We start from the raw sequence: 14,036 nt of genomic DNA, 5'->3' as shown, positions 1-14,036 counted from the left end.
GTCCAGGAGGTGGTGCAGTGGCTAAAGCATTGGATTCTCAACCATAAACTAGTAGCTGGAACCGACAGCTTGGAGTCAGGAACCCTGGAGTGTACAGTCAACTCTGCAAGTCACTCACTGTGTAAAACTATTTATTTATTACCAGAGCACTGCTCAGCTCTGGCTTAAGGTGGGGCTGAGGCAGGGATTGAACCTGGGACCTTGGTGCCTCCTGCATGGAAGTCGTTTGGCATAACCATATGCAATCTCCCCGTCCATCTCTGTAGACTGAAAAAGGTCATCTCTGAGTACTTTCCTTTGCCAACTAAGAGCAAATAATGCCATCAGCCCTGCCTGCCACACCAAGTAGTATAACAACAGTTCAAGTGAGATCACTTCTGCAAGGATGCTTCTGAAAACACCATTAGAAGACACTGTTAACAGTCCCAGGGAGGGAGGGCTTAGCTCCAGCAGACCGACCACGTGAGAGGCTGACCTGTGCAGAACTGAGCTGCATGTGGCACAGAGTTCTCTTCTCCACGTTCTCCCGAAAGCGGATCTCGTACAAAGACTCAGCCATTCGGTCTCCATCCAGCACTTCGCCCAGGCTAAGGCTTTTGTGGCGGATCTTCTCCGGGGAGCAGACTGGAAGCTGATAGTAGTGGTAAGTCTCTTGAGGGTTATGGTAGGGCCCTACTTTGTTGACATAGAGAATGACAGGGTCGCCGGTCTTGTAGTGTGTCACGCCCTCCACCCCGGGTCCGCAGCCTGTGCCCAGCAACAGCGGCAGCAGCAGCAAGACTGGAAAGCAACCTGGAGGCTGCCCTGGGACGGCCATCGTCACGACCTCCAGCCTGGGGGAGTCCTGCGGGTACAGAAACCAGGGATCAGCTCATGATGCCCCCACAACACACACTCCAGAGCGAGTCCTTCGAGCTGGCGCCCAATGGCTCCAGTCCCTCCCGTCGGCTTCTGCAACCCTCTCTCGGGAGGCCTCCTCGCGCGCCCCCGGCACGCGTCCCCATGCTCGTTCCCGGGCTCCCGCTGGGCCGCTCGTCCACGCCACCGGCTTCCCCCGCCCGCAGCCCGCGGGTCCTGCACCCGGGCGCGCGCCCCCGCCCGTCTCCATGGCGACGCCGCGCGGCCCCGCCCCGCCCCCACCGGCCCGCCGCAGCCCGGGCCTCACCGCGCGGGAGGGGCTGGCCCACGCGGCGCCCGCGCCCCCGTAGCTGCCCTTGGGCTCCTCCCGGGTGTCCCCCAGACACAGCGGCGCGCTGGCGGCGGCCCGGAGGGGGCCTGACGACGGCCTCCGCGGGCTGGCCGCCGCGGTGCCTGAGAGCGGCGTCCGCGGGCACGCGGCCGGGATGCAGCGCCCGGCCCGGCTCACTGCTCCCGGGGGAGCTCCGGAGCCCCGGCCGCCGAGCCCCGACGCGGAGGCCCCGCAGTGCTCGCCGAGCCCGGCCCCCAGCCGCGGCCCGCCCGGCGGTCGGGAGAGCGGCGCGCGACACGTCAGCCCGACGACTTCCGCCCTCCCCGCGGGGACCTCAGCCCGGCCGGCGGCTCGGCTCCCGGAGCCCGCGGCGGTCCCGCCCCCAGCCGCGCCGCTTCCCACTCGCGCGGTCGCGGCCCGCGTGCACCCCGCGGCTGTGCACCCCGGAGTCTGCCCGGCTCCCGCCCCACTGCACCTTCCCGCCCCTCGATCCTCCCGCGGGTTGACCCGAAACACCTGCTGCCCTTTCGCCGAGTTGCGGGCCAGCCTGGTGGGGGGTGCTGGCTGCAGGTAAAGGACCTTACCTTACGTTTTATTTTTGCATAGCACTGCCCAACCTGGTCCCCCATTGTACTGAAGGAAGATTAAGTGCTGTGGTGCCTTTCTCTCTCTCTCTGTCTCTTTTTTTAAAAAAATTTTCCCTTTTATTTATTATTGGATAGAGACTAATTGAGAAGGGGAGGAGGAGACAGAAAGACACCTGCCGACCTGCTTCCCCACTCATGAAGCTTTCCCTCCCTGCAGGTGGGGACCAGGGGCTTGAACCTTGTGTAAGGTGATGCCATTGCCTGGCGCCTTCCTCCCCTCCTCCTCCCCCTCCTCCCCCTTACCCTCTCCTTCTCCCTCCTTTTCCTCCCCCCCTCCCCGGTCCCTCTCCCCCCCATCTCCCAATGGACTTAAAAAAATTTTTTTTAAATATTTATTTTCTTTTTGTTGCCCTTGTTTTTATTGTTGTTATTGTTGATGTCGTCGTTGTTGGATAGGACAGAGAAATGGAGAGAGGAGGGGAAGACAGAGACGGGGAGAGAAAGACAGACACCTGCAGACCTGCTTCACCGCCTGTGAAGCGACTCCCCTGCAGGTGGGGAGCCGGGGGCTCGAACCGGGATTCTCATGCGGGGCCTTGTGCTTTGTGCCACCTGCGCTTAATCCGCTGCACGACTCCCAGTGGACTTTTTTTTGTTGTTCCGACCTGGGCGGGCTCACCCCTCCTTAGGCAACCTGGTGGTCCCCCCCCCCCCGCTCCCAGGAGGTCACCATATTGATGGCGAACTTAGTGCGGACACCGATCGGCATAGCGCACTGCAGCCCTGAGCTTCTGGGCTCAAGCGATCCTCCAGCCTCAGCCTCCCAAGTAGCTGGGACTACAGGTGCGCGCCACCACGCCCGGCTTGTTGTTGTTATTGCAGATAGTGGTGTGAGACAGACGCCACAGCACTGCTCTATCACTCCTGAAACTTCACCTGTGCATGGCGCCCCCATGTAGCGGCTAGGGGCAGAAACCCAGGTCCTTGTGCATGGTGAAGTATGCACTCCATTTGAGTGGGCTACCAGTGGACCCAAGGTATCAGGTGTTTTTTTTTTTTTTATTGGGCAAAGACAGAAAAATTGAGAGGAGTGGAAGAGATAGGGAGGCAGAGAGACAGACACCTGAGGCACTGTTTGTGAAGCTCCCCCCCTGCAGGTGGAAACTGGGGGCTTGAACCTGGGTCCTTGTACATTGTAGCATGTGTGCTCAACTAGATATGCTACTGCCCAGCCCCAATAGGTATCAGTGTTTTTAAGGACCTCTGACTAAAAAGTAAATAAATAAATAAATGTTTGTTTTATTTATGAATGATATGGAAGAAAGAGATGTGATGCCAGGAATCGAACTTGGGACCTAACACTTGTCAAGTCTAGCACTTCATCTATTGCTCGGTGTATGCTAGACAGATGCTCGTCCTGATAGATTGAAGATGTTTATCTGGCTTCCCGATCTGAAACCCTCTTCCAATTCTGAAACCAACCAAACATGTTCATCCCTCATCCCGTTCAACTAAGACCTCCAGCCCTTCTTACCCTTTGGTTTTTTATTTTATTTTGGATAAAGACAGAGAAATGGAAAGGGAATGGGAGATGGAGAAAGATAACCTACAACACTGCTTCACTGCTTATGAAGCTTCCCCCTGCATGTGAGGACCAGAGAATTGAACTCAGGTTCTTGTGCAGTGTAATGTGTGCACTTAACCAGGTGCACCACCACCCAGCCCTTTGATATGTTTTTCTTTTTTTTATTGAGGGACTAATGTTTTTTACAGTTGACAGTAAATACAATAGTTTGTACATGCATAACATTTTTCAGTTTCCCACATAACAATACAGCCCCCATTAGGTGCTCTGTCATCCTTTTCCAGGACCTGTACTGATATGTTTTTCTAATGCAAGCAACTTAAAGTCTGTATTCCATCACTGGATCTGCATTCTCGCCTGTGTTCTTTAAGGCAGTGCTGACAGTGAACCCAAGGCCTTAATCTATTTTTTTTTGCTAGGACAGAGAAATTGAGAGAGGAGGAGGAGATAGGAAGAGAGGTGGTCCAGGCAGCGGTGCAGTGGATAAGGCATTAGGCTCTTAAAAAGTGAGGTCCTGAGTTCAATCCCCAGCGGCACATGTCCCAGAGTAGTGTCTGGTTCTTTCTCTCTCTTCTCCTTTTCCTTCCTTCCTTCCTTTTTTTTTTTTTTTTTTCTAATTAACGACCTTTATTGTTTGGGTCCTTCTTTCTTTTTTAAAAATATTTTATTTAGGGGCCAGGTGGTGATGCACCTGGTTGAGCGCATGTTACAGTGCGCAAGGTCCCAGGTTCAAGCCCCTGGTCCCTACCTGCAGGGGAAAAGCTTGGCTGCAGGTGTCTCTGTCTCTCTCCCTCTCTATCACCACCTTCCCTCTCGATTTCTGATTGTTTCTATCCAGTAAATAAAGATAATAAAAAAATTTACTTCTTTAAAAAAATATTTTATTTCGTTAATATTTATTTGGATAGGGCCAGAGAGTAACTGAGATGGAAAGGGGAGATAAAGAGAGACACCGTTTCTCTGCTTGTGAAGCTTCCTCCCAGCAGATGGGGACTGCTGGGGCTTGAACCTGGGTCCTTGCGCATTATAATGTGTCCCCAGCAAGGTGTACCATCACTTAGCTCCCCCTCCTCCTTTTCTTTCTCATTAATAAAGCACAGATGTCTATTAAAAAAAAAAAAGATGGGCGGGAGAGACAGCATAATGGTTATGCAAACAGACTCTCATGTCTGAGGCTCCTAAGTCCCAGGTTCAATCCCCCGCACCACCATAAGCCAGAGCTGAGTAGTGCTCTGGTGTTTCTGTGTCTCTCTCTCTGCATCTCTCTCAAAAATAAAATAAATAAAATATTTTAATAAAAAAAAAGATAAGTGGATGTAGCATTGGATTCTCAACCATGAAGTCCTGAGTTCGATCCTGGGCAGCATATGTACCAGAGTGATGGCTTGTTCTTTGTCTTCTATCTTTCTCATGAATAAATAAATAAATTCTTAAAAAAAAAAATAAGTGGCCCGGGAGGTGGTGCAGTGGGGAAAAAAAAAAGATACGATTAGAAACAATTGGAGAGCCAGCATAGTTATTACGCAAAAGGACTTTCAGGTCTGAGGCTCCCAGGTTCCAGATTCAGTCCCCCAAAGCGCCATAAATCAGAGCTGAGCAGTGCTGTGGTGACTCAGAACAAGTGAAGTGCAAGCACAAGGCCTCCCCCCCCCCCCACACACACACACAACAGAAAGACTCGTTATGCAAAAAGACTCATGCCTGACTCTCTAGGGTCTCAGATGGACTCTCCCACCATAAGCCAGAGCTAAACAGGTTCTGGATAAAAAAAAAAAAAATTCGGGGGCTGGGTGGTGGCACACCTGGTTGAGTACACATGTCACAATGCTGAAGGATCCGGGTTCAAGTCCCTAGTTCCTACCTGCGGGTGGGAAAGCTTTGTGAGTGGTGAAGCAATGCTGCAGGTGTTTGTATCTCTCCTTCTCTATCTCCCATTTCCATTTGGTAGTCTCTATGAAATAGAGATAATACAAAAAAAATAAAATAAAATAGAAACAGTCTTTAGTGCTTTGGGAGGAGATGCAGTGGCTAGAGCATTGCACTTAGAAGTTTTGATGTCGGGAGTCAGGCCTTAGCACAGCAGGTTAAGCGCACGTGGCGCAAAGGGCAAGGACCAGCAAAAAGATCCCGGTTCCAGCCTCTGGTTCCCCACCTGCGGGGGAGTCGCTTCACAAGCGGTGAAGCAGGCCTGCAGGTGTCTTTCTCTCCCTGTCTTCCCCTCTCTCCATTTCTGTCTGTCCTATCCAACAACCACGACATCAATAACAACAATAGTAACTACAACAATAAAAAAAGGGCAACAAAAGGGAATAAATAAATAATTTTTTAAAAAAGGTTTGATATGTGGTCCAGGAGGTTGCACAGTGGATAAAGCATCGGACTCTCAAGCATGAGGTCCTGAGTTCAACCCCCGGCAGCATATGTACCAGGAAGATATCTGGTTCTTTCTCTCCTCTTAGCTTTCTCATTAATAAATAAATATTTTTTAAAAATGTTTGATATGAGGGAGTCGGCGGTAGTGCAGCAGGTTAAGCACACATGGTGCGAAGCACAAAGACCAGCTTAAGGATCCTGGTTCAAGCCCCTGGCTCTCCACCTGTAGGGGAGTCACTTCACAGGCAGTGAAGCAGGTCTGCAGGTGTCTATCTTTCTTTCCTCCTCTCTGTCTTCCCCTTCTCTCTCCATTTCTCTGTCCTAACAACAACATCATCAATAACAATAATAACTACAACAATAAAAAAGGGCAACAAAAGGGAAAATAAATATTAAAAAAATTTTTTTTTAAAGTTTGATATCAATCTCAGAATTGCATATGCCAGAGAGGTGCTCTGGTTCTTTCTCATCAATTAATAAATTAATCTTAAGTAAAATGATTACGAACATGTGACCTGGGAGATGGCGCAGTGGATAAAGTGTTGGACTCTGAGGCATGAGGGCATGAATTAGATCCCTGGCAGCACATGTACCAGAGTGATGTCTGGTTCTCTCTTTTTTTTTTTTCAAAAATATTTATTTATTATTTTTTATTTGAGAGGGATGCAGAGAGAAAGGAGACACAGAAACACCAGAGCACTGCTCAGCTCAGGCTCATGGTGGTGCGGGGAATTGAACCTGGGACTTTGGCGCCTCAGGCATGAGAGTCCATTTGCTTAACTATTATGCTATCCCCCCCGCCCTCTGGTTCTGTTTTTCTCTCTCACACCAATACAATCTTAAATAATAATAAGGGGTCTAAGGATATAGCATAACAGTTAAGCAGAAAGACTTTCATGTTTGATGCACCAAAGAGTCCAGGTTCAGCCCCCAGCACCGCCATAAACCAGAGCGGAGTCTCTCCCTCTCTCATTAAAATAAGATAAATACACATAGTGCAAAGCACAAGGACTAGAGCAGGGATCCTGGTTCAAACCCCCGGCTCCCCATCTACAGGAGGGTTGCTTTGCAAGCGGTGAAGCAGATCTGCAGGTGTCTATCTTTCTCTCCCCCTACCTGCCTTTTCTCAATTTCTCTCTGTCCTATCAAACAACAATAACAGCAACAGCAATGACAACAATGGAAAAAAGATGGCCACCAGGAGCAGTGGATTCGTAGTGCAGCCACTGAGCCCCAGTGATAACCCTGGAGGCAAAATAAATAAGTAAACAAATAAGATTAAATAGCGGCCAGGTGGTAGCATACCTGGTTAAGAGCACATGTTATCATGCATAAGGATGCTGTAACACACCAAAGTCAAAATTCTGCTTTGTGTTTCCCTTTTCTGTTCTTATTTCTCAACGTACATGATTGAAATTATCCCGTGGGGAGTCGGGCTGTAGTGGGTTAAGCGCAGGTGGCTCAAAGCACAAGGACCGGCATAAGGATCCCGGTTCGAACCCCGGCTCCCCACCTGCAGGGGAGTCGCTTCGCAGGCGGTGAAGCAGGTCTGCAGGTGTCTATCTTTCTCTCCCCCTCTCTGTCTTCCCCTCCTCTCTCCGTTTCTCTCTGTCCTATCCAACAACGACAATAACAACAATAATAACTACAACAATAAAACAACAAGGGCAACAAAAGGGAATAAATAAATAAATAAATAAATATAAAAAAGAAATTATCCCGTATTCATCCTTCTCTTACTGGCTTAACTCACTTAACATGATTCAAACTCCATCCAAGATGAGGTGAAGAAGGTGACTTCATAATTAAAAAAAAATGTTATTTATAAAATGGAAATAGTGACAAAACCATAGGATAAGAGGGCTACAGTTCTACACAATTTCCACCACTAGAACTCTGTATCCCATTCCCTCTCTTGAAAGCTTCCCTATTCTTTATCCCTCTGGGATTATGGACTCAAGGATCATTATGGGGTGCAGAAGGTGGGAGGTCTGGCTTCTATAATTGCTTCTCTGCTGAACATGGGGACTTCATCATTCTTAATAACAGAGTTATATTCCATTGAGTATATGTACCACAACTTACTCAGCCACTCATTTGTTGTTGGGCACCTGGATTACTTCCAGGTTTTGACTATTACAGATTGTGCTGCTATGAATATAGATATACACATATCTTTTGGGGAGAGTGTATTTGATTCCTTAAGATATATCTCAAGGATGGGGGTTAGGCAGTAGCCCAGCAGGTTAAGTGCATGTGGCGCAAAGCATAAGGACCAGCATAAGGATCCCACTTTGAGCCCCCAGCTCCCCACCTGCGGGGGAGTCGCTTCACAGGCAGGCAGTGAAGCAGGTCTGCAGGTGTCTTATCCCCCTCTGTCATCTCCTCCTCTCTCCATTTCTCTCTGTCCTAGCCAACAACGACATCAATAACTATAACAATAAAACAAGGGCAACAAAAGGAAATAAATATTTTAAAAATCATTTATTTATTTATTTATTTATTTATTTTGGATAGGGACAAAGAGAAATTGAGAGGGGAGGGAAAGATAGGGAGACAGACACCTATAGCACTGCTTCACCACGTGTGAAGCTTTCTTCTTGAAGGTGGGGACCAGGGGCTTGAACTGGAGTCCTTGAACACTTTAATGTGAGCGCTTAGCCAGGTGCGCCACCGCCTGGCCCCCAGTTCTGATATTTCCACACCCACTCGTTTCTTGTGCTTCTGGACCTAGAGTCTCTTGACCTGACTACATGTTATGCCATTACTCAGCATACTGCCTGCCACACAGTTGGCGCTCAACAAACAGGAATGCCTGAAGAGGCCATATCTAGGAGGGGAGTTTCACCAGACTGTGAAAGGACCACTAGGAATAAATATGTTCCTTGCTTCTCAAGTTTTGTGGCCAGTGGTAGGTAGAGAAGGTGAATTGTGACTTGTGGAACACAGAACCTCTGGGAGTTCCGTAACCAAGAAGAGAAAGAAGTAACAACAGCCAGTGGAGACAAAAAAGAACTGTTTCTCCCTTCTTCTCCCTCTGAGTTCCTAGTGGCGAGCTGAGCCCAGCACTCCAGGCTTGGGCTGGGTTCCTTACCCCTCAGTGGGTCCAGGTGTCGACTTCCTGAGCAGATGGGAGGCTTTTAAGTAGCAAAGTTCCCTGCTCTCAGCAAGCCCAACACCATGGGGAAGGGAGACAATGCTGAGACAGCACCCACCACCTCAGCCTACCGCTCTGTCATGGAAGAGTATGGTTACGAGGTGGGCAAGGTCATTGGCAATGGTTCCTATGGGACAGTGTATGAGGCTTACTACACAAAGCAGAAGGTCATGGTGGCTGTCAAGATCATCTCAAAGAAGAAGGCCTCTGAGGATTATCTTAACAAATTCCTACCCCGTGAGATACAGGTTGGAAAGGGGACTAGAAGAGGGAAGTGGTACCAAACTTGGGAGGGGGGAATACTTTATTAGTGATCTAGGGAAAAGATAGAATTAGAGAATCATTCTGGCACATTTGATACTGGAAATCAAACTCAGGACCTCATGTCTGAGAGTCCAGTGCTTTAATTCAATATACCACCTCCTGGGCCACAGTACCAAACTTTTTTTTTTTTTTTTTTTTTAATATTTATTCCCTTTTGTTGCCCTTGTTTTTTTTTTTTGTTTGTTTGTTTTTTTTTACCCTCTGCCCCTAAGTGTATTTTTTTAAAAATTTCTTTATTGGGGAATTAATGTTTTACATTCAACAGTAAATACAACAGTTTGTACATGCGTAACATTTCCCAGTTTATTGTTATTGATATCGTTGTTGGATAGAACAGAGAGAAATGGAGAGAGATGGGGAAGACAGAGTGGGAGAGAAAGAAAGACACCTGCAGACCTACTTCACTGCTTGTGTAGCGATTCCCCTGTAGGTGGGGAGCCGGGGGCTCAAACTGGGATCCTTATGCTGGTTTCGCTTGGCACCACCTGCACATAACCCGTTGTGCTACTGTCTGACTCCCTAGTACCAAACTTTTTTTTAAAGTGTTTAATTTCTTATTTGATAGGACAGAGAAAAATTGAGAGGGAAAGGAGAGATGGAGGTTACTTGTCAGTTGAAGCATCCTGCAGGTGGGAACTCCAGGCTTGAACTGTGGGCCTTGTGCTTAGTAATATGTATACTCAACCAGGTTTTCCAAGTCCCAGTCCCTAGTACCAAACTTTTTTTTTTTTTTTTTTTTTTTACCAGAGCACTGCTTAGCTCTGGTTTACAGTGGTGCAGGGGATTGAACCTGGGACTTGGGAGCCTCAGACACGAGAGTCTCTTTGCATAACCATTATGCTATTTACCCTTGCCCAGTACCAAACTTCTTAAGGTTTCTCAGTAGGGAGATGGTTAGAATGGGTAGGGTCGGGAGTTGGGCAGTAGTGCAGTGGGCTAGGTGTAAAGATCCCGGTTCGATCCCCTGGTTCCCCACCTGCAGGGGAGTTCACAGGCGGTGAAGCAGGTCTGTAGGTGTCTAGCTTTCTCTCCCCCTCTCTGTCTTCCCCATCTCTCTCCATTTTTCTCTGTCCTAACAATGATGATATCAATAACAATAATAACTACTACAACAATAAAAGCAACAAGGGCAACAAAAGGGAAAAATAAATATAACAAAAAAAAATTTTTTTTTTTAAAAAAAGGGTAGGATCAGAAACCCTCAAAACACAACTGAATGTTTCACTCAATAGCTAGGAAAATTTGTTGCTATGAATTTGACCACTTTCCACCCATCCAACTCCAGGCCCCTCAAAATCAGAAAGTGCAAAGCAGTGGAGTGGCTGTGCCAGCTCCGAGATATTCTGTTGCCAAGTTTTCTTTTCTTTTAATACTTATTTATTCCCTTTTATTTCCCTTGTTTTATGGTTGTAGTTATTATTGTTGTCGTCATTGTTGGGTAGGACAGAGAAATGGAGAGAGAAGGGGAAGACAGAGAGAGGGAGAGAAGGAGAGACACCTGTAGACCTGCTTCACCGCTTGTAAAGCGACTCCCCTGCAGGTGGGAAGCTGGGGGCTTGAACCGGGATCCTTACACCGGTCCTTGTGCTTTGCACAAAGTTTTCGTTTCTTTTTCCTCCCCTCCTCTCCTCCTTCTCTCTTCCCCTCTTTTATTCTTTCACCAAAGCACTGTTCAGTTCTGATTTATGCGCATGCAGAGAGGATTACATGTGTGCCTGAGGCATGAAAGTCTTCTGTAGGGAGTCAGGCTGTAACGCAGCGGGTTAAGTGCACGTGGTGCAAAGCGCAAGGACTAGAGTAAGGATCCCAGTTCGAGCCCCCGGCTCCCCACCTGCAGGGGAGTCACTTCACAGGCGGTGAAGCAGGTCTGCAGGTGTCTTATCTTTCTCTCCCCCTCTGTCTTCCCTCCTGTCTCCATTTCTCTGTCCTAACAATGACGACATCAGTAATAACTACAACAATAATAACTAGGACAACGATGAAAAGGGCAACAAAAGGGAAAATAAATATAAACATTTTTTTTTAAATATGAAAGTTTTTTTAAAAGTCTTCTGCATCACCATTATGCTATCTCCCTCTGTCCCAAAATTCAAAGTTTTTTTTTAAGTGTTTTAATATCCATTTAGTTATTTATTGGCTACAGAGAAGAATGGAAAAAGAAAGGAGAGAGAGGGAGAGAAAGAGACATCTGAAGCACTGACTCACTCCTCAAGAAGGTTTCAAGAAGCAGGTGGGGCCCAGCTGGGAGCTTGAACCTTGGGCCTTGTGCATTATTATAGCAGTGTATGTTCTACCCAGTTTAACAACACCTGCCCCCTTTAATTTTTAATATTTTATTTCTATTTTAATGAGAGAGAAGAGATGAGAGAGTAAAGCACTTGCTACCAGAGCTTAGCTCTGGCTTATTTATGTCAGTGCCAGGGATTGAACCTGGAACCTCACAGCCACAGGCATGAAAGTCTTTTGCATAACCACTGTGCCATTTCACACAGAGCCCTTAGGTTTTATTTACTTTTTTCTTTTTTACCCTACCAGAGCACTGCTCAACTCTGCCTTTTCAACTCTGCCTTTTGATGTTGCTGAGGATTGAGCCTGGGACCTTTGGTGCCTCAGTCAGAAGCACCAAAGTGCTTAACTATTATGCTATCTACCCAGCCCTGTTGTTTTTTTTTTTCTCTCCGTCAATATATATATTTTTTTAAATGAGAGCACTGCTCAGCTCTGGCTTAAGGTTTGTGCAGGGGATTGAACCTGAGACTATGGAACTTCCGGCTTGAGAGTCTCTTTGCATAACCATTATGCTATCTACCCTTGCCCTCAAATAATCCTTTATTGAAGCATCGTCCTTTGTCTTAACTAGCTGGGCACTCAACAGCACCACTGTTGGTGTCATCTATGATACCATGAGGGCAACGTTTTAAGTAAATAGCAGTGAGTGAGCCAGTAGGAGTGTTGGGAGCGCAGCCGGGATCTTCCTTCCCGGGCGTGATGGTCCCTCTCCTGGGGCCAGGTCATGAAGGTTCTGCGGCACAAGTACCTCATCAACTTCTATCAAGCCATTGAGACCACGTCCCGAGTGTACATCATCCTGGAGCTGGCTCAGGGTGGTGACGTCCTTGAATGGATCCAGCGCTACGGGGCCTGCTCTGAGGCCCTTGCTGGCAAATGGTTCTCCCAGATGACCTTGGGCATCGCCTACCTGCACAGCAAAGGCATCGTGCACCGGTGAGGGCCTTGCCACCTAGACTGGGGCCTTTGGGCTATCAAGGGGGTTTATGCATGGCCCCCATTTTCTGCCCTCTTTCCTCCTCTGACCACCTTCCTCAGTATCTAGGCCTATTGATGCACTATTTTAACACTCTGGCCCAGACAGCAAAGTATCCACTGAACGCAGAGCACTTAATGAAATACAGTGGAGCCCCCCACACACACACCACCACCGCCCAGTGGCCCCCAGGTCCTGTTGTCTCTCCTCTTTGAGCTCCACCCACGATCCCGGTTCTTCCTCTGTGCCTTGTGTCCTCACAACGGTACCTCTCCCACTCTGCCATCCCTCATCTCTAGCCTCTGACCCCTGGCCCTTCAGCTCCCGGTCTAATACTAAGCCCTCTCCCCAGCCTGACGCCCAGCCTTTCTGCTGCTGGTAGGGATTTAAAGTTGGAGAACCTGTTGCTGGACAAGCGAGAGAATGTGAAGATATCGGATTTTGGCTTCGCTAAGATGGTGCTTTCTAACCAGGCTGTGCGTAATAGTCCTTCTCACCGCCAAATGAACTGCTTTACCCACCTCAGCCAGACTTACTGCGGCAGCTTTGCTTATGCCTGCCCAGAGATCTTGCTAGGCTTGCCCTACAACCCTTTCCTGTCCGACACCTGGAGCATGGGCGTCATCCTCTACACGCTAGTGGTCGCCCACCTGCCCTTTGATGACACCAATCTCAAGAAGCTGCTGAAAGAGACTCAGAAGGAGGTCACTTTTCCAGCCAACACCAACATCTCCCAGGAGTGCAAGGTGCTGGCTTCCCCAGGAGGGCTCAGGCAGCTGGGAGGATGCACAGAGGGGTACCTTGCCCAATCCAAGTCTCCTAGCCCTGGGGAAGGAGTCTCACCCACCAGAGCCAGCTCACATTTTTGCTCCTGTCTCAAAACCAGTTGGGGAGGGTTAGAGTGAGTCTTGGGTTCTGTGCCCTAGGGAGGAGTCACAAGCAGGTTTTAATACTTCCATCTTTAGCCTGGAAGAGGTGTTTGGTAGGGGTTTTCCCCTAGGAATGTTCCTTTCCCTTCCTCTTTTTAAAAAAAAAAAAAAATTTTTTTTACATTTATTTATTTTCCCTTCCCTTCCTCTTTCTGAGTTACCTGTCTGGCTCTTCAGGATAAAGTCAGGGCCACACCCCCTTTCTCCAGAGTGGTGTGATGGGCTATCCTGCTTCTTTCTTAGGTCCAGCTACTCACTGTCTGTGTGGCACATTGGGGGCCAAGCTCAGCCAAGACCTCTCTCTCCCCTGCCCTAGAACCTGGTCCTCCATATGCTACGGCAAGCCACCAAGCGTGCCACCATCCTGGATGTCATCAAGGACCCCTGGGTAATCAAGTTCCAGCCTGAGCAGCCCATTCATGAGATCAGGCTGCTCGAGGCCATGTGTCAGCTCCCCAGCACCAATAACCGTCACCTGTCCTTGGAAGTCAATTCCTGAGTGGCTGAGGGAGGAGGGTGAGAGAAGAGCGAAGCAAGAGGATGGGAGCTCAAAGTATTTAATATGCAAAATAAATCTACTTTTTAGTTTCATCAGCCGGGGTCAAAGACATTCTTTCTTCAGGGGAT

At 48.4% G+C, this 14,036-nt stretch overlaps 2 protein-coding genes across 5 annotated transcripts in view; one reads left to right on the top strand and one right to left on the bottom strand.

Annotated features, from left to right (window-relative positions):
* Positions 1-14,036, bottom strand: part of TM9SF1 (transmembrane 9 superfamily member 1) — a 32,026-nt gene that overhangs the window by 10,751 nt on the left and 7,239 nt on the right. The window contains 2 exon segments of the mRNA XM_060175296.1: positions 194-792; positions 10,496-10,504. Coding sequence (XP_060031279.1) covers positions 194-792; positions 10,496-10,504 — 608 coding nt within the window.
* TSSK4 (testis specific serine kinase 4) lies at positions 8,343-14,003 on the top strand. Of its 4 annotated transcripts, none has more exons than XM_016194327.2 (4): positions 8,343-9,139; positions 12,226-12,440; positions 12,863-13,226; positions 13,653-14,003. In XM_016194327.2, exons 1-4 carry the CDS (start codon positions 8,915-8,917, stop codon positions 13,815-13,817), a joined length of 969 nt encoding a protein of 322 aa, XP_016049813.1. In that variant the 5' UTR covers positions 8,343-8,914; the 3' UTR covers positions 13,818-14,003. The 4 variants fall into 4 exon arrangements, with proteins under 4 accessions (XP_016049813.1, XP_060031278.1, XP_007536354.1 ...); XM_060175295.1 differs by having other exon boundaries at positions 8,352-9,139; positions 12,833-13,226; XM_007536292.3 differs by having other exon boundaries at positions 8,364-9,139; positions 13,726-14,003.

Source organism: Erinaceus europaeus, chromosome 16 (genome assembly GCF_950295315.1).
Source record: "Erinaceus europaeus chromosome 16, mEriEur2.1, whole genome shotgun sequence".
Lineage (NCBI taxonomy): Eukaryota > Metazoa > Chordata > Mammalia > Eulipotyphla > Erinaceidae > Erinaceus > Erinaceus europaeus.
The sequence above is the reverse complement of the archived record's forward strand: the minus strand, read 5'-3'. Positions and strand labels throughout refer to the sequence as shown.